This window comes from Vulpes lagopus, chromosome 1 (assembly GCF_018345385.1).
Source record: "Vulpes lagopus strain Blue_001 chromosome 1, ASM1834538v1, whole genome shotgun sequence".
Classification (NCBI taxonomy): domain Eukaryota; kingdom Metazoa; phylum Chordata; class Mammalia; order Carnivora; family Canidae; genus Vulpes; species Vulpes lagopus.
In genome coordinates, this window is record NC_054824.1 from 144,186,218 (window position 1) to 144,204,935 (window position 18,718).

Genomic DNA, 18,718 nt, shown 5'->3' on the forward strand with positions numbered 1-18,718 from the left:
CAGATCAGTTCCACACTAGCTTAGGATACCATAGCTTGAAATTAATTTTGGGGACAAAACTTTTACTTTATTAATTCCATTCTTCAAAATATACCTAGAGAAAGTAGTGCCCATATCCACCAGTGGACATTAAAGGAATATTAACAGCAGCAATTTTGGATAATAGCCTCAAAGAGAATATAACAGTAAAATGGAAAAACTGTATTGTATACAAACAATGGATTAGTACACAATAATGAAAAGAAGGTAAGTATAGCAACATGCAACAGCAGAGATGGTTTAACAGGTATATGAGGAGCAAAAAAGGTGATACACAAAAACATAAATCAATAATTCTGTTCAAATGAAGTTCAGTAAGGATAAACTAAATATTATCAGTGTTACAGACTTAAATGATATTACAGATGTGGTTACCTTAGAAGTCAGGAAACTGACTATGGCTAACGGTAAGGAAGAAGTTTGTGATTGGGAAGGCACATGGGATGCTAGCTAGCAATGTTCTATATATTCAACCCTTCTATGTCTACACTGGTTAACTTTCAAAAAGTTAACTGATTTCTTATATTTATGTACTTTCTGTGTATTCCTTTCCTTCTTTCCTTCATCATCTCAAAAGAGGGTTTTTTTTTTTTAAGTTTATTTATATAAGTATCTCTACACCCAACCAGGGGCCCAAACTCATGATCCTGAGATCAAGAGTCATACACTCCTCTGAGTCAACCAGGCGTCCCTAGTGAGTTTTAAATGAAACTAGAATGATCCTTTTATTTCAAGTGTGGTTGAATTTCTTATAAACCGTCTGGTCCTGCCTCTTTTCTTTGCCATAAGATTTTAAATTAAAGATTTGATTCATAGAAAAGAAGCACTTAGGCTAGTTCTTCTTGGGTAGGCATTTCCTAGGAATAAGTACATCTCAACTGAAATTTATTTTAGTTTATTTAGTTTATTTAAGTATAATGTGCTTATAGGTAGTCCTTTTATAATCTCTCATATATAGCTTATCTCCTTTTTTTTTTTTTAAATATTTTATTCATTTACTCATTAAAGACAAACAGAGAAAGGCAGAGACATTTAGGGAGAAGCAGGCTCCTTGCAGGGAGCCTAATGAGGGACTTGATCCCTGCACTGGGATCACACCCTGAGCCAAAGGCAGATGCTCAACCACTGAGCCACCCAGGTGTTCCAGCTTATCTCCTTTTTAACTCATAATTTTCTTCATTGGTCAACTTAACCAGCAGTGTGTATATTTTATTAGTCTTCAAGGAACTAACTTTGGTGATTCTCTATATCGTACCTTAGTTTTGTTTTGTTAATTTAATTTATATTTTTCATCTCCTTCATTTACCATTTTGGGGCTTATTCTCTTGTTTTTCTCATTTCTTAAATGGACTCTTGGTTCATGAATTTTCAACATTAAGAAAATAATAATATAAGCCTTAAAGACTATGAATCTCTCTCTGGCACCTCTTAAGACATATCCCACAAGGTTTAATATATAGCATAGTGTTTCTTCAGTTCTAAATATTTTAAATATGATTTTATTTTTTTTTATCTAGTTTTAAGAATTTATCATTTTTCCTGTTAGAATCAGGATTTGAACCCAGGCTCTTCTGAGTCTAGAACCTAGCTCATAACCATTATATTATTCTTTTGCAATCTGGTTTGTTATTAATCAACAAATGTGTCCAAACTCTTTATTATGCAAACAAGGCCTTCTGCATGATCTGGTCCCCACAATCTTTTCTTCAGACTCATTCTCCAGACTCTAGACCCTACTACTCTAATTAGCTCTGTGTTTCAGACACAAAAGCTTTTTTCCCTTGAACCTGCCATGCTTTTTCATTAAAAAAAAAAAAAAAAAGCCCATAATGTTTATTCTACCCTTCCTCCTTTAAATAACAGATGACGTTTACTCTTCAGACTTTAATTTAATAATTACTTCCACAGACACCTAGGTCAATTACGTTAACCATATAGTCCTGTAACACTAATTGTTCACATTGGTACTTAGTCTGTGTGATCCATGAGAGTAGGGAATATATCTATTTTTTGCTTATTACTGTTATCTATCCTTAGCACAAAGAATAAATAGTTTTGTAGTAAATACTTATGAAATAAGTAAATTAACAAAACCCTGCTACATAAACAACTACTATAGTAGGTTCCAGTTAGAAAAAGGTAAAAAACTGTTGCTGTTTCTGGGAACTCCACGTCATGCCCTTTCTTGATATATCTCCTCTACTCTTGAGGGTAGACACTGTTTCTTTTCATAATTTCTCCAAATTCCAAAATATAATTTTGTGGAAAATGAAGTGCTTAATGTTGGTGACTATACTAGAATTTTCTTGAACAGAAAAACTATCTAGAATAAATCCTTTCTGTGAAATACACTTTTAAGGTGACCCTTTCCCTAAAGTGAATGGTCAAAATGTCAAGAATTGTCACTTTTTTACTATAGTGAAGGCAGAAATCATCCTCTTCAATTTTTTTTTAAAGATTTTATTTATTTATTCATAGAGATGCAGGGAGAGAGAGAGAGAGAGAGAGAGAGAGAGAGAGAGAGGGGCAGAGACACAAGCAGGCTCCATGCAGAGAGCCTGACAAGGGACTCGATCCAGGGTCTCCAGATCACACCCTGGGCTGCAGGTGGCGCTAAACTGCTGCGCCACCAGGGCTGCCCCATCCTCTTCAGTATTTTAAAGCCTTGGTGATTAAAATGAAAAAACACTGATACTAAAATAGTCTGATGGGAAGAAACTATGAAGACTGACTCTAAGACCCAAAGACATAAGAATTTAGTATATAATAAAGGTATCATTTCACATAAGTAGGGAAAAAAATAAATCAATAAACAGTGCTAAGACTACCATTTAAAATTTTTTTAAGGGGATCCCTGGGTGGCTCAGCGGTTTGGTGCCTGCCTTTGGCCTAGGGTGCGATCCTGGAGTCCCAGGATCGAGTCCCGTGTCGGGCTCCCTGCATGGAGCCTGCTTCTCCCTCTGCCTGTGTCTCTGCCTCTCTCTCTCTCTCTATCATAAATAAATCAATAAAATCTTTAAAAAAATTTTTTTTAAATTTATTTAAAGATTTTATTGATTTATTCATGAGAAACAGAGAGAAAGACAGGCAGAGACATAGGCAGAGGGAGAAGCAGGCTCCCCACAAGGGATCTCATTCTGAGATCCCAGGATCACGCCTGAGGCAAAGGCAGATGCTCAACTGCTGAGCCACCCAGGTGTCCCCCCTTTTTTTCTCTTTTTTTTTTTAATTTAAATCTCTTTTTAAAATAAAATCTTTTTCTGCCTTTCCAAAAAAAAAAAAAAAAAATTACTCCAATTCAGTGGTAATATAAAGAGTAAAAACTACATATACATAAAAACAGCCATGTTTACAAATCTGTAACCTTGGCAAATGAGTAGTCATAAATATTGCATTAACTCATTTCTCACAGAAAAGCAAATTTCAACTCATTTAAACACCTATATGTTAAAGGTAATGCGGAATCCACTGAAGGAGAACAGTTAAATAAATTATGTTGTATTTTTAGCATGGAGTAAGGTAATTCTACATGTACTAATGACAAGAGTTCTGAGATACAAGAGGAAGAGTTAACTATAGGGTGTTTCGCTTACAGGCAACATCAGCTTTGTAAACGCACACATTTGTACAGGTGTAAGAGAAGATGTCAAAGTATACATAGTATACTGATTTTTTGGTTTTTTATTATTATTTTTTTTTTTTTTTTTTTTTTTGGTTTTTTATTATTTATTTATTTTTTAAGATTTTATATTTATTTATTCATGAGAGACACACAGAGAGGCAGAGACACAGGCAGAGGGAGAAGCAGGCTCCATGCAGTGAGCCTGATGCAGAATTCGATCCCGGGTCCCCAGGATCAGGCCCTGGGCCAAAGGCGGCACTAAACCACTGAGCCACCTGGGCTGCCCAAATTCTTTAAAAAAAAAAAAAAAAAAAGAGTGGAGGGTAAATGGTGTATGACTGTTACTGTACCATGTTAGTAAAAGTATAAACAGGTATGGCTTTTAAGAGGGCAGTTTGAACATAAATGTTAAGAGGCTTAAAATGTGTCTAGCAGTTTTAATTTGTATTTCTGTAACTGTGAATACAGGCTGCCATGGAACTATGACTGAACATGCTACATTTAGTAAAGGAAAAGTCATTTCCAAATGGTGAACATTGTATTAACTCTTTTAAAATTAGCAAAAATAACTTCAGGGAAAAATCTCGTTGGATACATAACAAAAGAGTTTAAAAAAAGTTCTTTTATGGGGGTGTGTGTGATTTTTGGCTCTGTGCTCTATACCTTTTAGAAAAAAGTAAAAAAATAACAAGGAAACTATGAAGAAAATAAATCTAACATGTAGCAAAATGTATGTGCAGAAAGGATGAAAAGTTTGGAGCACACAGAAGACAGTATGAGCCTAAAAATAACTGCAGACACAGAGCTGTGTGTGTACTGGGTTAAATATACAACCTCTCTGGGTCTTCAACTCCTCTTGTGCAAAATCAGGGGCTCAATATTGGACTTGTTACGTCCCCTGTGCTTCTTAATTATTTATAATTTTGAGGAGCTGTAAGAACACTTGAATAAAACAGAAGGGCAGAGGTTTTACATAATGAAAGGTTAGCAGGTTACCTTAAGAATTCGGCTGCATACGTTATGTTAAATTTGTAAAAAGCTATTTTTCTTTCCTCAGATAAAACATCAAACAAGGATAATTACCTCTTGGGATGCTCTTGTTCTTCCTCTGGGAATGGCTTCTGCTTTTTCTTGGTCTGTTCTTCCAACAGCCAACTTTTCCTCTTCAGCCCCTTCTTATGTTCTGGACTCAGGTTTACGCTCTGCACAACAGCTTCGATGACATCCGTAACTGTGTCTGGACGGAGGGGCAGGGCTGCTCTTTCTTCACCTTCATTAGCATCCGGGCTGACGAATCGGGCAGCCTGGAATGCTTGCATTGACACCACTGCCTGGAGGGGGCATTTCCGAGGTCGCCCTGGTCTGCGTTTCACGAAGTTATTCCCTGTCCTGGCCTGTCTTTGAAGCTTTTTGGCTTTTAATATTTTATTGACATGGTCCAGGTTTTTCTTTGTGGCCAAGATTTTGTCATAATTGCACATTTTCCGAGCTTGGCGCTGCATGGCTTCCACGACACTCCTCTTGATATGGTGGGGTGAGCAGCTGCTCGGCAACTTCTCAGACAGGAGTGAGATGCTGCTGCTACAAGAGTCACTGGGGGCTGCGGGCACTAGAAGGCTATCTGGTTTTCCCAGGGCTCGTTCCTTGCTGTGGCTGTGGCCTGGACTGGAAGAAGGTGGCCCCGAGGCAGATGCAATCACGGCATCTAGATTCTTCTCCAGGGGCTCTTGGTCCTCATGTTGTACCATCCGCTGCAGTAGACTATCCACAGAGTCATCCCCAGGGGCAAGCAATCTTGGACTTCGAGAAGGAAGTCCGTTTACTAAATAAGATGACAAAGCACACACAGATACAAATTGAACACAGCCAGTCATTTAAATAACTTTTTACATAGAAGGAAAGGAATAGTGCCACATTTTTCTTAACAGGATTAAACATCCTAACACCATATGCATTTGTCTCTCCCAAGCAAGTTGATGGTTTACTTTCCTGAATAAGGCATATTACAGGAATCATAATAAATCCAAAAGTGGCCTGTTCCCCTAACAATATGTGAGTTAAAAAGCAACAACAATTCTTACTCTGTAAGATGAGGAGCAGAAAGAGTTTATTTTTTCAAAACTGATGGTCAGTTTAAGTTTAGAGACTTGCCAGTTAAATGTTGGTGTTATTTCTAGTTCAGTGCTTTTTCTGACAATGCTGCAAGTACAAAGGATGTAGTGAAACTTCTTGGGAAAAGCTTTAAACCTAGAATACTAAACATTTGTATAAACTAATTTAGAAAGAATACATGTTGAGGGTAAGATTGGAAAATAAGTGGTCTTCGATGTACCTTGTTATCTTAGTGGCTCAACGACTTGGTCATCTTTGTTTCTTCAAATACCACTCCGTACTTCCTTGTGATTACACTTCCTCTGGCAAGCCACGTCAGTTTTACAATATTTGTAAACATCAGATCGTCATAGGGCCACCTCCAAAGATGCATAGTTGTTTACTACTAATGAACACAGGTCATACTTTTCCAAAGCTGATCTATGGATTTCCCATCTATATGTGTCTAATCTAAGATGTGATGTTACTCTAGGTACTCCTTTACAGGCCCCGGGCATTACAAGTTCCAGTCTCATCAGACTACACTGTAATTTTTCTCAAATTACCAATAATTCCCATCAGACAATATCAAGTAGTCTTCTTTAAATTCAGGATTTTTCACATTTCAAATTCTCACTAATTCTTTTTTTTTTTTTTTAAAGATTTTATTTATTTATTCATGAGAGAGAGAGAAAGAGAGAGAGAGATAGAGAGAGGCAGAGACACAGGCAGAGGGAGAAAAGCAGGCTCCATGCAGGGAGCCTGACGTGGGACTCGATCCCAGGACTCCAGAATCACACCCTGGGCTGCAGGCAGCACTAAACCACTGTGCCACCGGGGCTGCCCTATATCACTAATTCTTAAAATCCAGCCTCCACTGTTTCTCTGATAATACACTGATTATCTTCCAATTACTTGCAACTCCATCAGATTTAACTGTTGAGATTGCTGATGCCCACCCAGTATTGTGTCTTTACTGTTCAACATATTTATTCTCACAGTTTCAATGATCAGAACACATAAACTAATCTTAAATTGTGCCTGAAGATCACCACAATGATAGCTGCCTACTTCCTATACCTGGCTTGAGGATGAGAGTGCGGCTCACTTTCTCTGGTACAAGAGCTTTCCTTGATGCAACTCTCGATAATTCATTTAACTACCACCTAGATTCTGATGACACCCAAATCTTTATTTTTTGAATATAACTGTATTCTACTTCTCTGCTTTTGCATGTTTCACAGATTTTTCAAACTCATATTCACAATTTAAGTCATTACCCCCTCCTTAAACCCTGTTCCTCCAGACTACCAACCTCAGTGAATGACACCATAAAGCCAACTCTTCAACATTATGTAGATTGAGCACCAATCACATGGGAATTTTGTCAGCCAAGCTTAGGCCACACCATCTATTATTTCTCCTCTACTCTCCCCACAAACCATAAAATGTGATTTTATGTTAAACTGGTCACTTAAACCTACTTTCCTTCATGCTATCACAGCCACTAGATGCTAAGCTAACCTTGTCTCTCTGTCCTCAAGCAAAAGACTGCTTGTAGAGCTATTACAACCTGTACACGTCTTTTACTTCTCCCATCAAGTGATAGCATTTAACTCCCCTCCTCTTGAATATGAGCTGTCCTCAGTGAGTTGCTTCTAGCAAAGAATTCCACAGAAGTAAGAACAAGCTGATTTCTAAGTCTAGTCCAGAAAAGGCAGGACATATTCCGCTTGGCTCTCTCTGAGAAAAATCTGCCCCAGAACCCAGCTTCCACATTATAATTCTATGCAGTCTATGATCATGTTTCCCAATAGATCCTGCTGAGGTCATAGCCAACAGCTTCTATTACAATGACTACAGCCATCAGTAAAATCGTATTTTTATGTATTATCCCTCTTAGTGCATTTATCCCTTTGGATTTTTTTTTTTTTTTTGGATTTTTTTTTTTTTAAGATTTTACTTATTTATTCATGAGAGACACACACAGAGAGAGAGGCAGAGACACAGGCAGAGGGAGAAGCAGGCTCCATGCAGGGAGCCTGATGTGGGACTCAATCCCAGGACGCCAGGATCACGCCCTGGGGCAAAGGCAGGCACTAAACTGCTGAGCCACTCAGGGATCCCCTATCTCTTTGGATTTATTTCAAAACAGAGTATTAGCTCAAGGATGGGCCATGTCTTGCACAAAATTGTTCAGTTGTTTACGTATCTTAATTACTGAACAGATGATCTCCACACATATTTCTTTGTCTGTAACTAGAAGGTTAGGACATAGTTCTGACTGAGTGATTTGTTTTTCAAAACAAATAAAGGGTGTCATTCTTGTGCAACTGGAGTAAATGAGAATGCTAGGTCAACCAAGATTGAGGATATGCTGATCAAAAACACTTATGTTTATACTGAATAGGAATTAAATTTGCATTTGGCTCTGGAAGAACTCAGGGCACTACCACTCAACAGCAAGTTTTCATTAATTTTTTTCTGGGTCCCAAGGCAATATAAATCTGCATGTGAGACAGGAGGTAAGAATGAGCTTGTGGAAAAGAGCTCCTTTTCCAGCTCTTTCCAAAGCCAAACTGAAACAAGGAACTGCCTTCTTCTGTGATGGGTTTGTTTCCATTTATTCTTACCCTGGTAAATGTCACCTTGAAGGAATGCCAGATTTATGCAGGGAAATCTGAAGTGAACTTATGTGCTACTCAGGCTCTATGCCACAAGGAAAATGGCAGATGTCAAGCAGCTCTAATATCTTCAGTGCTGTTGAATCAAGCTTTCTGAAAATTTGTTTCCTACTTATTTCAAAATTCAGCAATATTTTAAGAAATGTTTTCCATATCTTATCTAGTATTTTTAGGTACAAAGAATGTCGTTTGTTTGCTCTATACATCTAATCTACCTCACTGCTGGAAATAAAGGGCTCAAATTTATACCAAGGCCACCTGAATTCTAGCAGTCCCTTTTCAAGCAAACTGCTTTCTCTCCACATGCAGCCTGGCTTTATAAAAATCATTTCCCCAATTATTAATACTTTCCAAATCTATCTTGACCTCTTGTGAAATCTGACATTAAAAGGCTTCTACTACATGCAGTCTTTGATTTTTCTATATAAAAGAAATCTAGGGGCGCCTGGGTGGCTCAGTGGTTGACCGTCTGCCTTTGGCTCAGGGCATGATCCCTGAGTCCCAGGATCGAGCCCACATCGGGCTCCCCACAGGGAGCCTGCTTCTCCCTCTGCCTGTGTCTCTCAGGAATAAATAAATAAAACCTTAAAAAAAAAAAATCTATCCAAAGCTTTTATGTAATCACTGACATCGTTTCTTCCACTTCTCTCCAATGCGAATGCTTCTTAAATCTGCATTCCTGCCATCCTTGCTGGGTTAGCTCACTTACGGTCAGGTTAAAGTTTCTATTACATACTGCTAGGTCTGCGTCTCTACCAGTGATCCCGGCTCAAACTATAAGCCTCCCCTTCCAAATGGCTAACACCTCCACCTCATCAGCCCAAATGCTACTCAAATTGAACATATCCAAACATTAAGCCATTATCTGAATTACACAATATATCAAATAATTTTTATTTTCCCTGGTCAAAATCCTTCAGTGGCTCCCAACTGCCTCCACAATCAGGTTTCAATTCGTTCAAATGAAAAACTAACCAACAAACAACAAACAAAAAAGCCTATGCCAGGGGCGTGTGGGTAGCTCAGTGGGTCAAGCATCTGCTTTCTGCTTAGGTCATGATCTCAGGGTCCTGGGATAGAGTCCCCTGTGGGGCTCCCTGCTCAGCTTCTTCCTCTCTCTCTGCCCCTCCCCCTGCTTGTGCTCACGCTCTCTGTCAAATAAATAAATAAAAGTCTTTAAAAACATAAAAAAAAAAAAAAAAAGCCTATGCCAGTATGGGGTCCAGTCTATTACTTTTACAACCTCACTCTCCACTATAATCGCATGATATCTTTCACACACTAGTAACATCAAACAATGTACTGCTCTCCATAAATAGCATTCTCTTGTATGGTTTTGTGCCTTTCTTTGGGAATGTTATTGTCAGTGTGTTAAACACATTCTTATTCTTTACTTTGCCCCACATGCTGAAGCAAGTTACAGTAGTATATGTGTCACATCCTCAGGGACATCTTTAGTCACGCACATGCTAAGTGCTGGAGTCCCTTGTAACACTGGTCCATCACAGAACTGAATATACCTTTCAATGGTGAATGTGTCTGAATCCTTGGGGCAACCCTGGGTGGCTCAGTAGTTTAGCACCACCTTCAGCCCAGGGTGTGATCCTGAAGCCCTAGGATCGAAGCCCGCATCAGGCTCCCTACATGGAGCCTGCTTCTCCCTCTGCCTGTGTCTCTGCCTCTCTCTCTCCCTGTGTCTCTCATTAATAAATAAATAAAATCTTAAAAAAAAAAAAAGAGTCTGAATCCTTGAAAGCAGGAACTTTATCTTACTCATGTTTATATTTCCAGTGCTCAGTATTCACAGTTACTCTCAATAAATATTTTTTTTTAATTTTTTTTAAAATTTTTTATTTATTTATGATAGTCACAGAGAGAGAGAGAGAGGCAGAGACACAGGCGGAGGGAGAAGCAGGCTCCATGCACTGGGAGCCTGATGTGGGATTCGATCCCGGGTCTCCAGGATCGCGCCCTGGGCCAAAGGCAGGCGCCAAACCGCTGCGCCACCCAGGGATCCCCTCAATAAATATTTTTTGAATGAATAAAACAGTATTATGGTAAGAGTAACTTTATGGATCTAGGTGTTAATTTCTTTCGTTTACTAAAGTGAAATATTTTGGTGGTTTTCTTTGTGGCTATCTCCTTGAAACCTCATTCTTTCTTCTCAGGGGTTGGCAAACTTTTTGTGTAAAAAACTCAATAGTAGATATTCTAGGCTTTTGAAGACACATGTAAGGTCTCACAAACACTTTTTTCCTTTCTCCTTTGTTTTATTAAGCTACCCTTTAACAATATAAAAACAGGGGTGCCTAGGTGACTCAGTCAGTTAAGTGTCTAATTCTTGGTTTCGGCTCAGGTCATCATCATCTCTCAGGCCTGTGGGATCAAGCCCTGCCTCAGGCTCTGTGCTTATGGGGATTCTGCTTGAAATTCTCTCCTTTTCCCTCTCCTTCATCCCTACTTCTCTCCTCTCTCCCAGCTAGAGCTCTCTCTCCAAGTACCTAAATAAAATCTTAAAAAAAAAAAAAAAAAGAAAAGAAAAAGAAAAAGAAAAAAGTAAAAATTTTTAGCTGAGGGCTGCACTAAGCTGTATCTCATCTGGTCCACAGGCTGCAGTTCACTACATGCTAGTCATCAAACATAGTCACTCATTATTTAAGAATCTCTCTGAAGTAGTATGAAAACAGAGCATACTGAGAGACAAATCCTCACTGTTGCTTGAGTTCAACTGTACCTCTGGCACAATGGTGCTAATAAAAAGCTTCAAATATTTTGAAACTCATCATCAGATAAATTCAGTAAGTATGATACACCTATAATTTGACAGGGTAGCCTTGAATTGATGAAGGAATTAGATTTCTGATCATCAGTCACAAGTGATCTCCCAATTAAAAAACATGATAGAAAGCCAAGAAATGATCTGTCAATTCCTTGCCTAGAACTTTCAGTGGTTCCCGAGTGTTATTAATAAGGTACCCTACCTCCTTTCCAGCCACATCTTCAGTCCCTTTAATCTAACCATGCTGGTTCTTTTAATTAGTTTCTTAAACTGATTATTCTCCCCTTTACATGTTACTGCTGTTGCCTGGAATGACCCTACCGCTGCCCATGTCTCCTGATGACACAGACAGATAGATTATAAAGGACTTCTTCCTCTGCAATCCTCAAACACAGGGCAGACATATTACCATACATACATACATACATGCACACATAACGTTTTGTTTTTGTAACCACGCAATTGGTAAAAAGGGAAAATTGACAGCATAATCTAAATGTATGAACTACATAAATATGATATACTCTATTAAGATGTTATATATATTTAAAACATATAAACATTACACATCTTATTTATTTTTAAGATTTTATTTATTTATTCATGAGATACACAGAGAGAGGCAGAGACACAGGCAGAGGGAGAAGCAGGCTCCATGCAGGGAGCCTGATGTGGAACTCGATCCCAGAACCCTGGGATCATGCTCTGAGCCAAAGGTAGATGCTCAACCACTGAGCCACTCAGGCATCCCAACATTGCACATTTTAAAAGTTGAGGTTGAAATAAATAGTAACAGAGATTCTTCTTAGAACCTCATAAATTATTTGCATATCTCAGAGAATTGTGAATATTACTTTGGAAACTCTTGTTTTACTAAAATAATTTTATACATATAGCCAAGTCTTTATTAAATAGTTCCAATCCACACTGCTCTATAATACCACATACTCCTTTACCTCAACTTTTAAAATCTCTGTTTTTGGGGCACCTGTGTGGTTCAATTGGTTAAGCCTTTGGCTCAGGATCAGGCTCCCTGCTCATTGAGGAGTCTGCTTCTCCCTCTCCCTCTGCTGCTCCCCCTCCTTGCGTGAGCTCTTTCCCTGTGTCAAATAAATTTTAAAAATCTTAAAAAACAAAAACAAAACCCCTTTATTTTTGTGTCTGCCTACTCTTTTACCTAGTCATTTTGAGTTATTACCTTTGGATCACATCAAAACCACTATACCTCTGGGAGTAAGCCTACTTGGACTTAAGAAGCAGGAAAGAGAAGATGAGGACACTGTTTTAGTGTACATGTTTGCTCATTTACATATCTGACAACTACATCTATTATTTCTACAATATCATATGTAAATATAAATTGTAATTTATGTTGTAAAAGTTTATAGTATCATATTTTAAGTATGTTCATAAGTCACAAATGGGAAATTATAGTTAAAATCTGGTAAAACAAAAGTACTTGCCTGTTGAAGAAGTACTCTCAGATGAAGACCTCTTCCGGGTAGGGCTACAGTTTGTGCTCTCTGATGGTCGCTGGGAAGACTTATCTGAGGTTGGCTGGGAACCTGGAGAGAGAGGAAAAGATAGAAATCATAGAAAAATTCAAATATAAAATAAAGTCAAACCATTCTGTGTCAGAACTGCAATATTTTAGTTGTTGTCACTGCCATTCCCTGCAATAATACAACTTTTAAGCTGACAAGAAGTAGACAATAAGCAGAGGACAAACCATACTATGTGCTGCCGACAAAATTTCACAGGTCTCATATACATAAATTTCTCCTGTTACGTTAACAGAGGAAAAACTAGTTTTAGTGGAAGAACGAACAGAATACACAATTTAGTTTTTATGTATCACCACTATGAAACATATCATTAAGATATTTATTGATAAAGATGACTAGCAATATTCTAATGTCTGTTCCTGATTATCAATTCAAATTCATCATATGAACTGACAAAATTTATAATGTAATTAATTAGGCATGACTAATGTGAGAAAGCAGGTCCAACTGAGCATTTCATTTGCTAGAATCAGAAGTGAGAATCTGAGTCAGACCTTAAATCTGCATATGCAATCGACTCCGTAGAAGTCACTTTCATAGTCTGTGTATTTCCTCTACAGCATATTCTGGAAGAACTGGTAACTAATTTGTCCATGAAATACACCAAGCCTACTTTAAAGCTGTGCACGTAAAGTTCCTGGATTATTGGAGCTCATAAAGACAATTTCTTTTCAAAAAGTCACACACTTTTTGCCAAAACCCCTAATCAATGCAGCATAATTTAACACATTGCTTACTCAAGAGAAAAGTTCAGAAAGATTGTTTTTTTCTGAATAAAATATACTTGGTTCTGATACTAGATTCCTTATCAGAAAAGCCAGCTATTGAGAATACATAATGAATGTCCACCTCTTAGGTTTGTCCAAAAACTAGCAGTACTCTGAAATGTTCACTTTTAACATGAAAAGAAATTACAAATAGAAAGCCTTACACATAACTAGCAAGGTACAAGAAAGGTGCAAGAAATCAAATACTTGAAGATAAGATTTTTAAGTTCTGCCTCTAAAGGAGAGCTAACTCCATAATGAAGATGTGACTAAGTGAATGAAGAACAATCTTGAGAAGAAATGAATAGAACTATGTTTCTAGTATTTCCCTTCCTCTGAGAGAAATAACAAACCTTGAGCTCCGTTTTATTTATGTAGTATCTTAAATCACATTATTATAAACCCTCTTTTAGCATTGCCCAGGTGAGATATAGGACTACATATTGCTATTCAAGAGTAACAAGTTAGATTTTTGGGAAATTGTTATCTGAAAGTACATCCTACTTCTCAAACACAGTTACTACTGTGAGACCTAATAAAAAAGCAAGACTGTTTATTGTTGAAATTTAAAAATGAACACAAAGGGAGTTTAAAAACCACAGTAAAATAAATCCCCTGGATTGTGGTGTAAGTAAGATTTCCATTAAAGAGCTAAATACCACAATAAAGGGGCACCTGGGTGGCTCAGGTCATGACCCTGGGGTCCTGTCTCCCTGCTCAGTGAGGAATCTGCTTCTCATTCTTCCTCTTCCTCTCCCCACCACTCATGCTCGTGCGCTTTCTCTCTCTTTCTAATAAGTAAGATCTTAAACACACACACACACACAAACACCCCACAATAAAAATAACTAAGAGGTAAAAGCCCAGGCATTGGTCCAGACATAACTTTGTACGTATTAATATTGAAAAATTCATACACTGCACAGATATATATTTCCTACTCAAACACACAGCCAAGACAGAAGATAACAGTGGCCAAGAAGCTTGAGACATCAGTGAACACTCTATCACTATTCTCCTGATGAATGGGCAATCTTAGATTAACTACTAAGAAAAGGTGGGGTTGGAGAGTACTTTTTATAAAGTCTTCTCTCTCAGTCATAAACTAGCACTTATTGAGTATACTTTATATGCTTGGTCTTATGCTAAACATTGTGAGGTGGGGGAGAGATATAAAAACAGCATACATCTGCCCTCAAGGAGCTGATCTAAGGTCTTGAATGTCATCATGTACTACATTTCAGATGGCATTTGTGCCATCCATTCTTGAGCTCCGTCTTCAGTTTCTAGGCTATTTGGTAACGTTTCCCAAATTTCTTGGTCATCTTCAAGAAAGTCTTGATGAAGGCTTCAACTGTACCTTTGATCATCAGGATATCCTGAGAATCACCCTGCCTGGCCTCACCCACCTCAGGGTAAAAGAGGGTACAGGCACTTTCTTCAAAGCTCCTTCTTTTGGTGGCATCTGGAGCTGCAGAGGAGGCAGTGGGAGGTGGAATGGGGGTCAGATCCCCGGAGATCGTTATTGGCAGCATTGTACAGCAATTCCTGAGAAACTGAAACAATTGAGAGAGACATGGCTTAGCTCACTTAGCTTCTGAGCCACTTTTCATTTCCTGAAAGTAATGGAGGCCAGCAGCCTATTCTTAGGATTTAATAGAAGATTGGAATAAAACTTCATTCAGGATGGTTTTCATTTTTCATTTTAAAAGTCTTTTTGAATTCCCTTTTCACAAAAAGCAGAGATGTTCTTAACAATATTCCATATTTAAGGGGAACAAGGAGGTATCCCTGAGTACAGATCTCTTGGGTTTGGTAATCATCAGACCTAGATCCTTATTTCATTTAAAAATGTTGCTTATAGGACACTGAGATGAGAATACCTGAAAAAATTACCTAATGATGTAGAGCAACCAAGATTAAGACTAGAAAATGATGATCAAAACTTATGTGCATGAGGTAGCAACATGGCCAGGGTCAAACTGGCCTAACAGCAGAAATCTTAGGAAATCTGCAAATATTATCTCCAACACTTCCAAAAACATACTGTGCAACTGGGTGGCTGGGGAAGAGCAAAGTAACACCCAGAGAGAACAAGCAAGTCCATCTCAAAAGAGACCAATATATCCATGTTTTAAAACCTAAAACAGAATGAGTTCAGTACAGAGCTGCGTGTGGTAGACTGTTAAGTACATCACCATGGGGTAAGGTGTCCTGAGTGTGAATCCTGGCTCTGCTATGAATCAGATTATGAGATCTAGGTGAGTAAACATACTCAAACGTTGGTTTGATAAAGCACTCTAACTCACATGGCTAATGTGAACTCCAAAGTGAGGTAATGTGAAAAAATGAAAAGTTTTTAGAAATGTTACACTAATTATAAATTGGCTTCTTAGGTTTATCATACATTTTTAGATCCTAATTACTTAAAAACATCACTGACATGTGTAGGCAACTATTTGATATTAAAATAACAATTAAAGAAGTGCAGGGACTTATGTCCATTTAGGAAATGGAATTAATGTAGACTATCAAGCATTATTCTTAAACATGAAGAAGTGCTGGTAAAAGCAGCATGTCCGACAGGGAAGGAGGAGGAAGACAGGTACCTCCAAGGCTCGTAGGTACCCCCAAGGTTGGAAAAACCACCTCTGAAGTGAATCTTGAATCCACTGACTCTTCAGCACAGCTTCTCCAGGGCTAGGGTTATGCTCTGGATTACATCAATAAAACCCGATGTGCCCACAGGAGGCACCAGAATTTGCTCAGCTCTGTTCAGAACGAGTGCCGCTGTCTGCTTCCCCTGCTTGCTCCTCACATCTTCCACAGCATGGCAGACTCCTCAGGGTGGTGACTGCTCTATGGTGGTCTCCGTCATGTGACACGGGTTTGTTCACGTCTCATCAGTGGTCACATCAGTCTGCCTGGGGGGGACAAATGAAGCCTCTCCACTCCTTGTAGGACAAAAGGTTTGTATGGATTCCAGTTCAAGAACACACATGGAGAATACATATAATTTTACTTATCAAGAGAGTTCCCATCATTTCTCATTTCAATAAGTATAAAGCCAAATAATTAAGTACTTCAGAAAGAAACAGGATATAAATGAAATTTCTCAATTCACAAAACTATTGGGTAGAAACACTAGTGAGTGTCTCATTAATCAGATATCTGGCAGCTTCAGAACTAGGTTTACAAATGCCACACCCATTAATGAAGCAGAAATTATAGATAAATAACAAAAGAAGTACCCAAATAAAACTACACTTCAGCATAAATATAAGGTGATTACTACACATACATTCGTTTCCTTCAGTTGGAAAATCAGAGGCCTTCATGTAAAACAGAAGGCAGACTATCAGTAAGGAGGGAAACTGAAGAGAGAATAAAAATTGGGAAAATAATGAGGGAATAAGAATTGAACACACTCAGACATGTGAGGGAACCTTGGAAGTTGTTTTAACTACACGGTCTCTGAATTTTACTTGGCCACTAGTCAATGAGCTTTTAAACACATAAACATAAAGACAGATTTTGGGGAACTATCTTTATAAAATTTGACAAAAAGGGGGAAAGATAGCACTTATAGAGCAAAACCAGAAGATGAAATCATGGATAAGAATGACAGAAAGTTGAGAAAACAAAAAAGAATATAACTGGATTTTAAAGGATAAGAATCTAGAAATCCTTCTGTTATGCACAAAAACAGGGGGTAACCAAGAAGCTGTTCTGAAGTTCATTTGTCACAAAAGATCTTGCTTGATGTCTACACAGGAGAAACTGAAACCAATCTAAGATAAAAAAGAAATACAACATTTATAGATGCCTGGGTGTGAGGACAGAGTCAAATGGACTGAGGTATCAGCATTCCCACTGATAATTGTTGGGTGGCTGGGTGGGGGGAGCCATCACAAAGAAAAAATTGGAATAATAATCCAACCTAAGTACTTCATTGAAGCCCCAAGTATCCTAGGTTTAACAAAAGGACACAGTGAATAAAACCAACAGCTGCTTGGATAAAACACGTATTTCTTTAGAGTAAATCCACTATCAGAACTTTCATAACTTATAGTTATGAATGCTGGTCATGCCCTGTAGGGTGCTCAGCACTAAAGACCCAAGAAACTAGGGAATAGTTTGGGTGAGCAGATTGTTTGATGTTTGTTTCTTTCCTTTTTTTTTTTTTTTTTAAGTATTTTTTTAAAGTAATCTCTATACCTAACGTGGGGCTTGAACTCATGACCTCTGGGATCAAGGGTCACATGCTCCTTGAGCCAGCCAGGTGCCCCTGTTTGATGTGTCTAGTGCTAGAAATACCTTTGAGTAAGCTACGGTAAAACAGATTAAGTGTACCAGATTTGGAAGGATACCATGCTGTAGCCAGCTTATAGATGATATACATTTATTTTAAAATCACATATTTAAAACCAGTTTCTCACATTTAAATCATTCCTTCCCACCAAAACTAATAATTGTAAAATTTTAACTTTAAGAAAGAAGCTTATGTTATCATTTACAAATCAGGCCTATTTGCAGTTTTTCTTGAACAGTAAATGAATAAAAACAGGTTATAATAGAAATGAATACCATTAAAAAAAAAAGAATACCATAGTAAAAGAATATAAACATAAAATACCAAACTATCTGGAAGCTTCCGATGAGGTTTTTTTGTTTCCAGATTCATATTCTGAATCCTTTGCTGTGGTTCACAGCTCAGGAGCCCTGAAAGCTCCTCTTGAATGAGCTGAGTGCTGAGATAAAAGTTGGGTCCATGATAAAAACAGCTGTTTCCAATTGTGGGAAATATATTTACTGAGAGCAATACGTTTCATCTGAGTCACCAATTAAATGCACTACAAGAGAGAATGATTCAGAGCTTATGCTGGTGATTTTTAAGCTAAAAAGTCTGTTTTTTCCCCTCTAATTAGGCTATTTCTCATAATGTACAAATCAGATCATTCACTGAAATGGAATTCCTCTGGAAATCCCCAGAACTGCATAAACCACCACAATCAGTTTTCTGACTTCATCTCCACATGTTCACAGTTCACTTTGGGTGTACCTTTCTTTATACTTCATGCTAGTGAAATGGTCATAAATCAGAAAATTCTGATTAATGTGTACAATCAGTTAAAGAGAAAACAAAACAGTCTATTTTGTTCAACTATTAT

The 18,718-nt window shown here is 37.9% G+C and overlaps 1 protein-coding gene across 6 annotated transcripts in view; it reads right to left on the reverse strand.

Annotated features, from left to right (window-relative positions):
* ASH1L (ASH1 like histone lysine methyltransferase) overlaps positions 1 to 18,718 on the reverse strand; it is a 171,805-nt gene that overhangs the window by 86,134 nt on the left and 66,953 nt on the right. For all 6 annotated transcript variants that reach the window (XM_041745463.1, XM_041745445.1, XM_041745453.1 and 3 more), the window contains 2 exons: positions 12,679 to 12,780; positions 4,745 to 5,483 (listed from right to left, as the gene is read on the reverse strand). In XM_041745463.1, the coding sequence (XP_041601397.1) occupies positions 4,745 to 5,483; positions 12,679 to 12,780 (841 nt within the window). The remainder of the gene's footprint in view (positions 1 to 4,744; positions 5,484 to 12,678; positions 12,781 to 18,718) is intronic.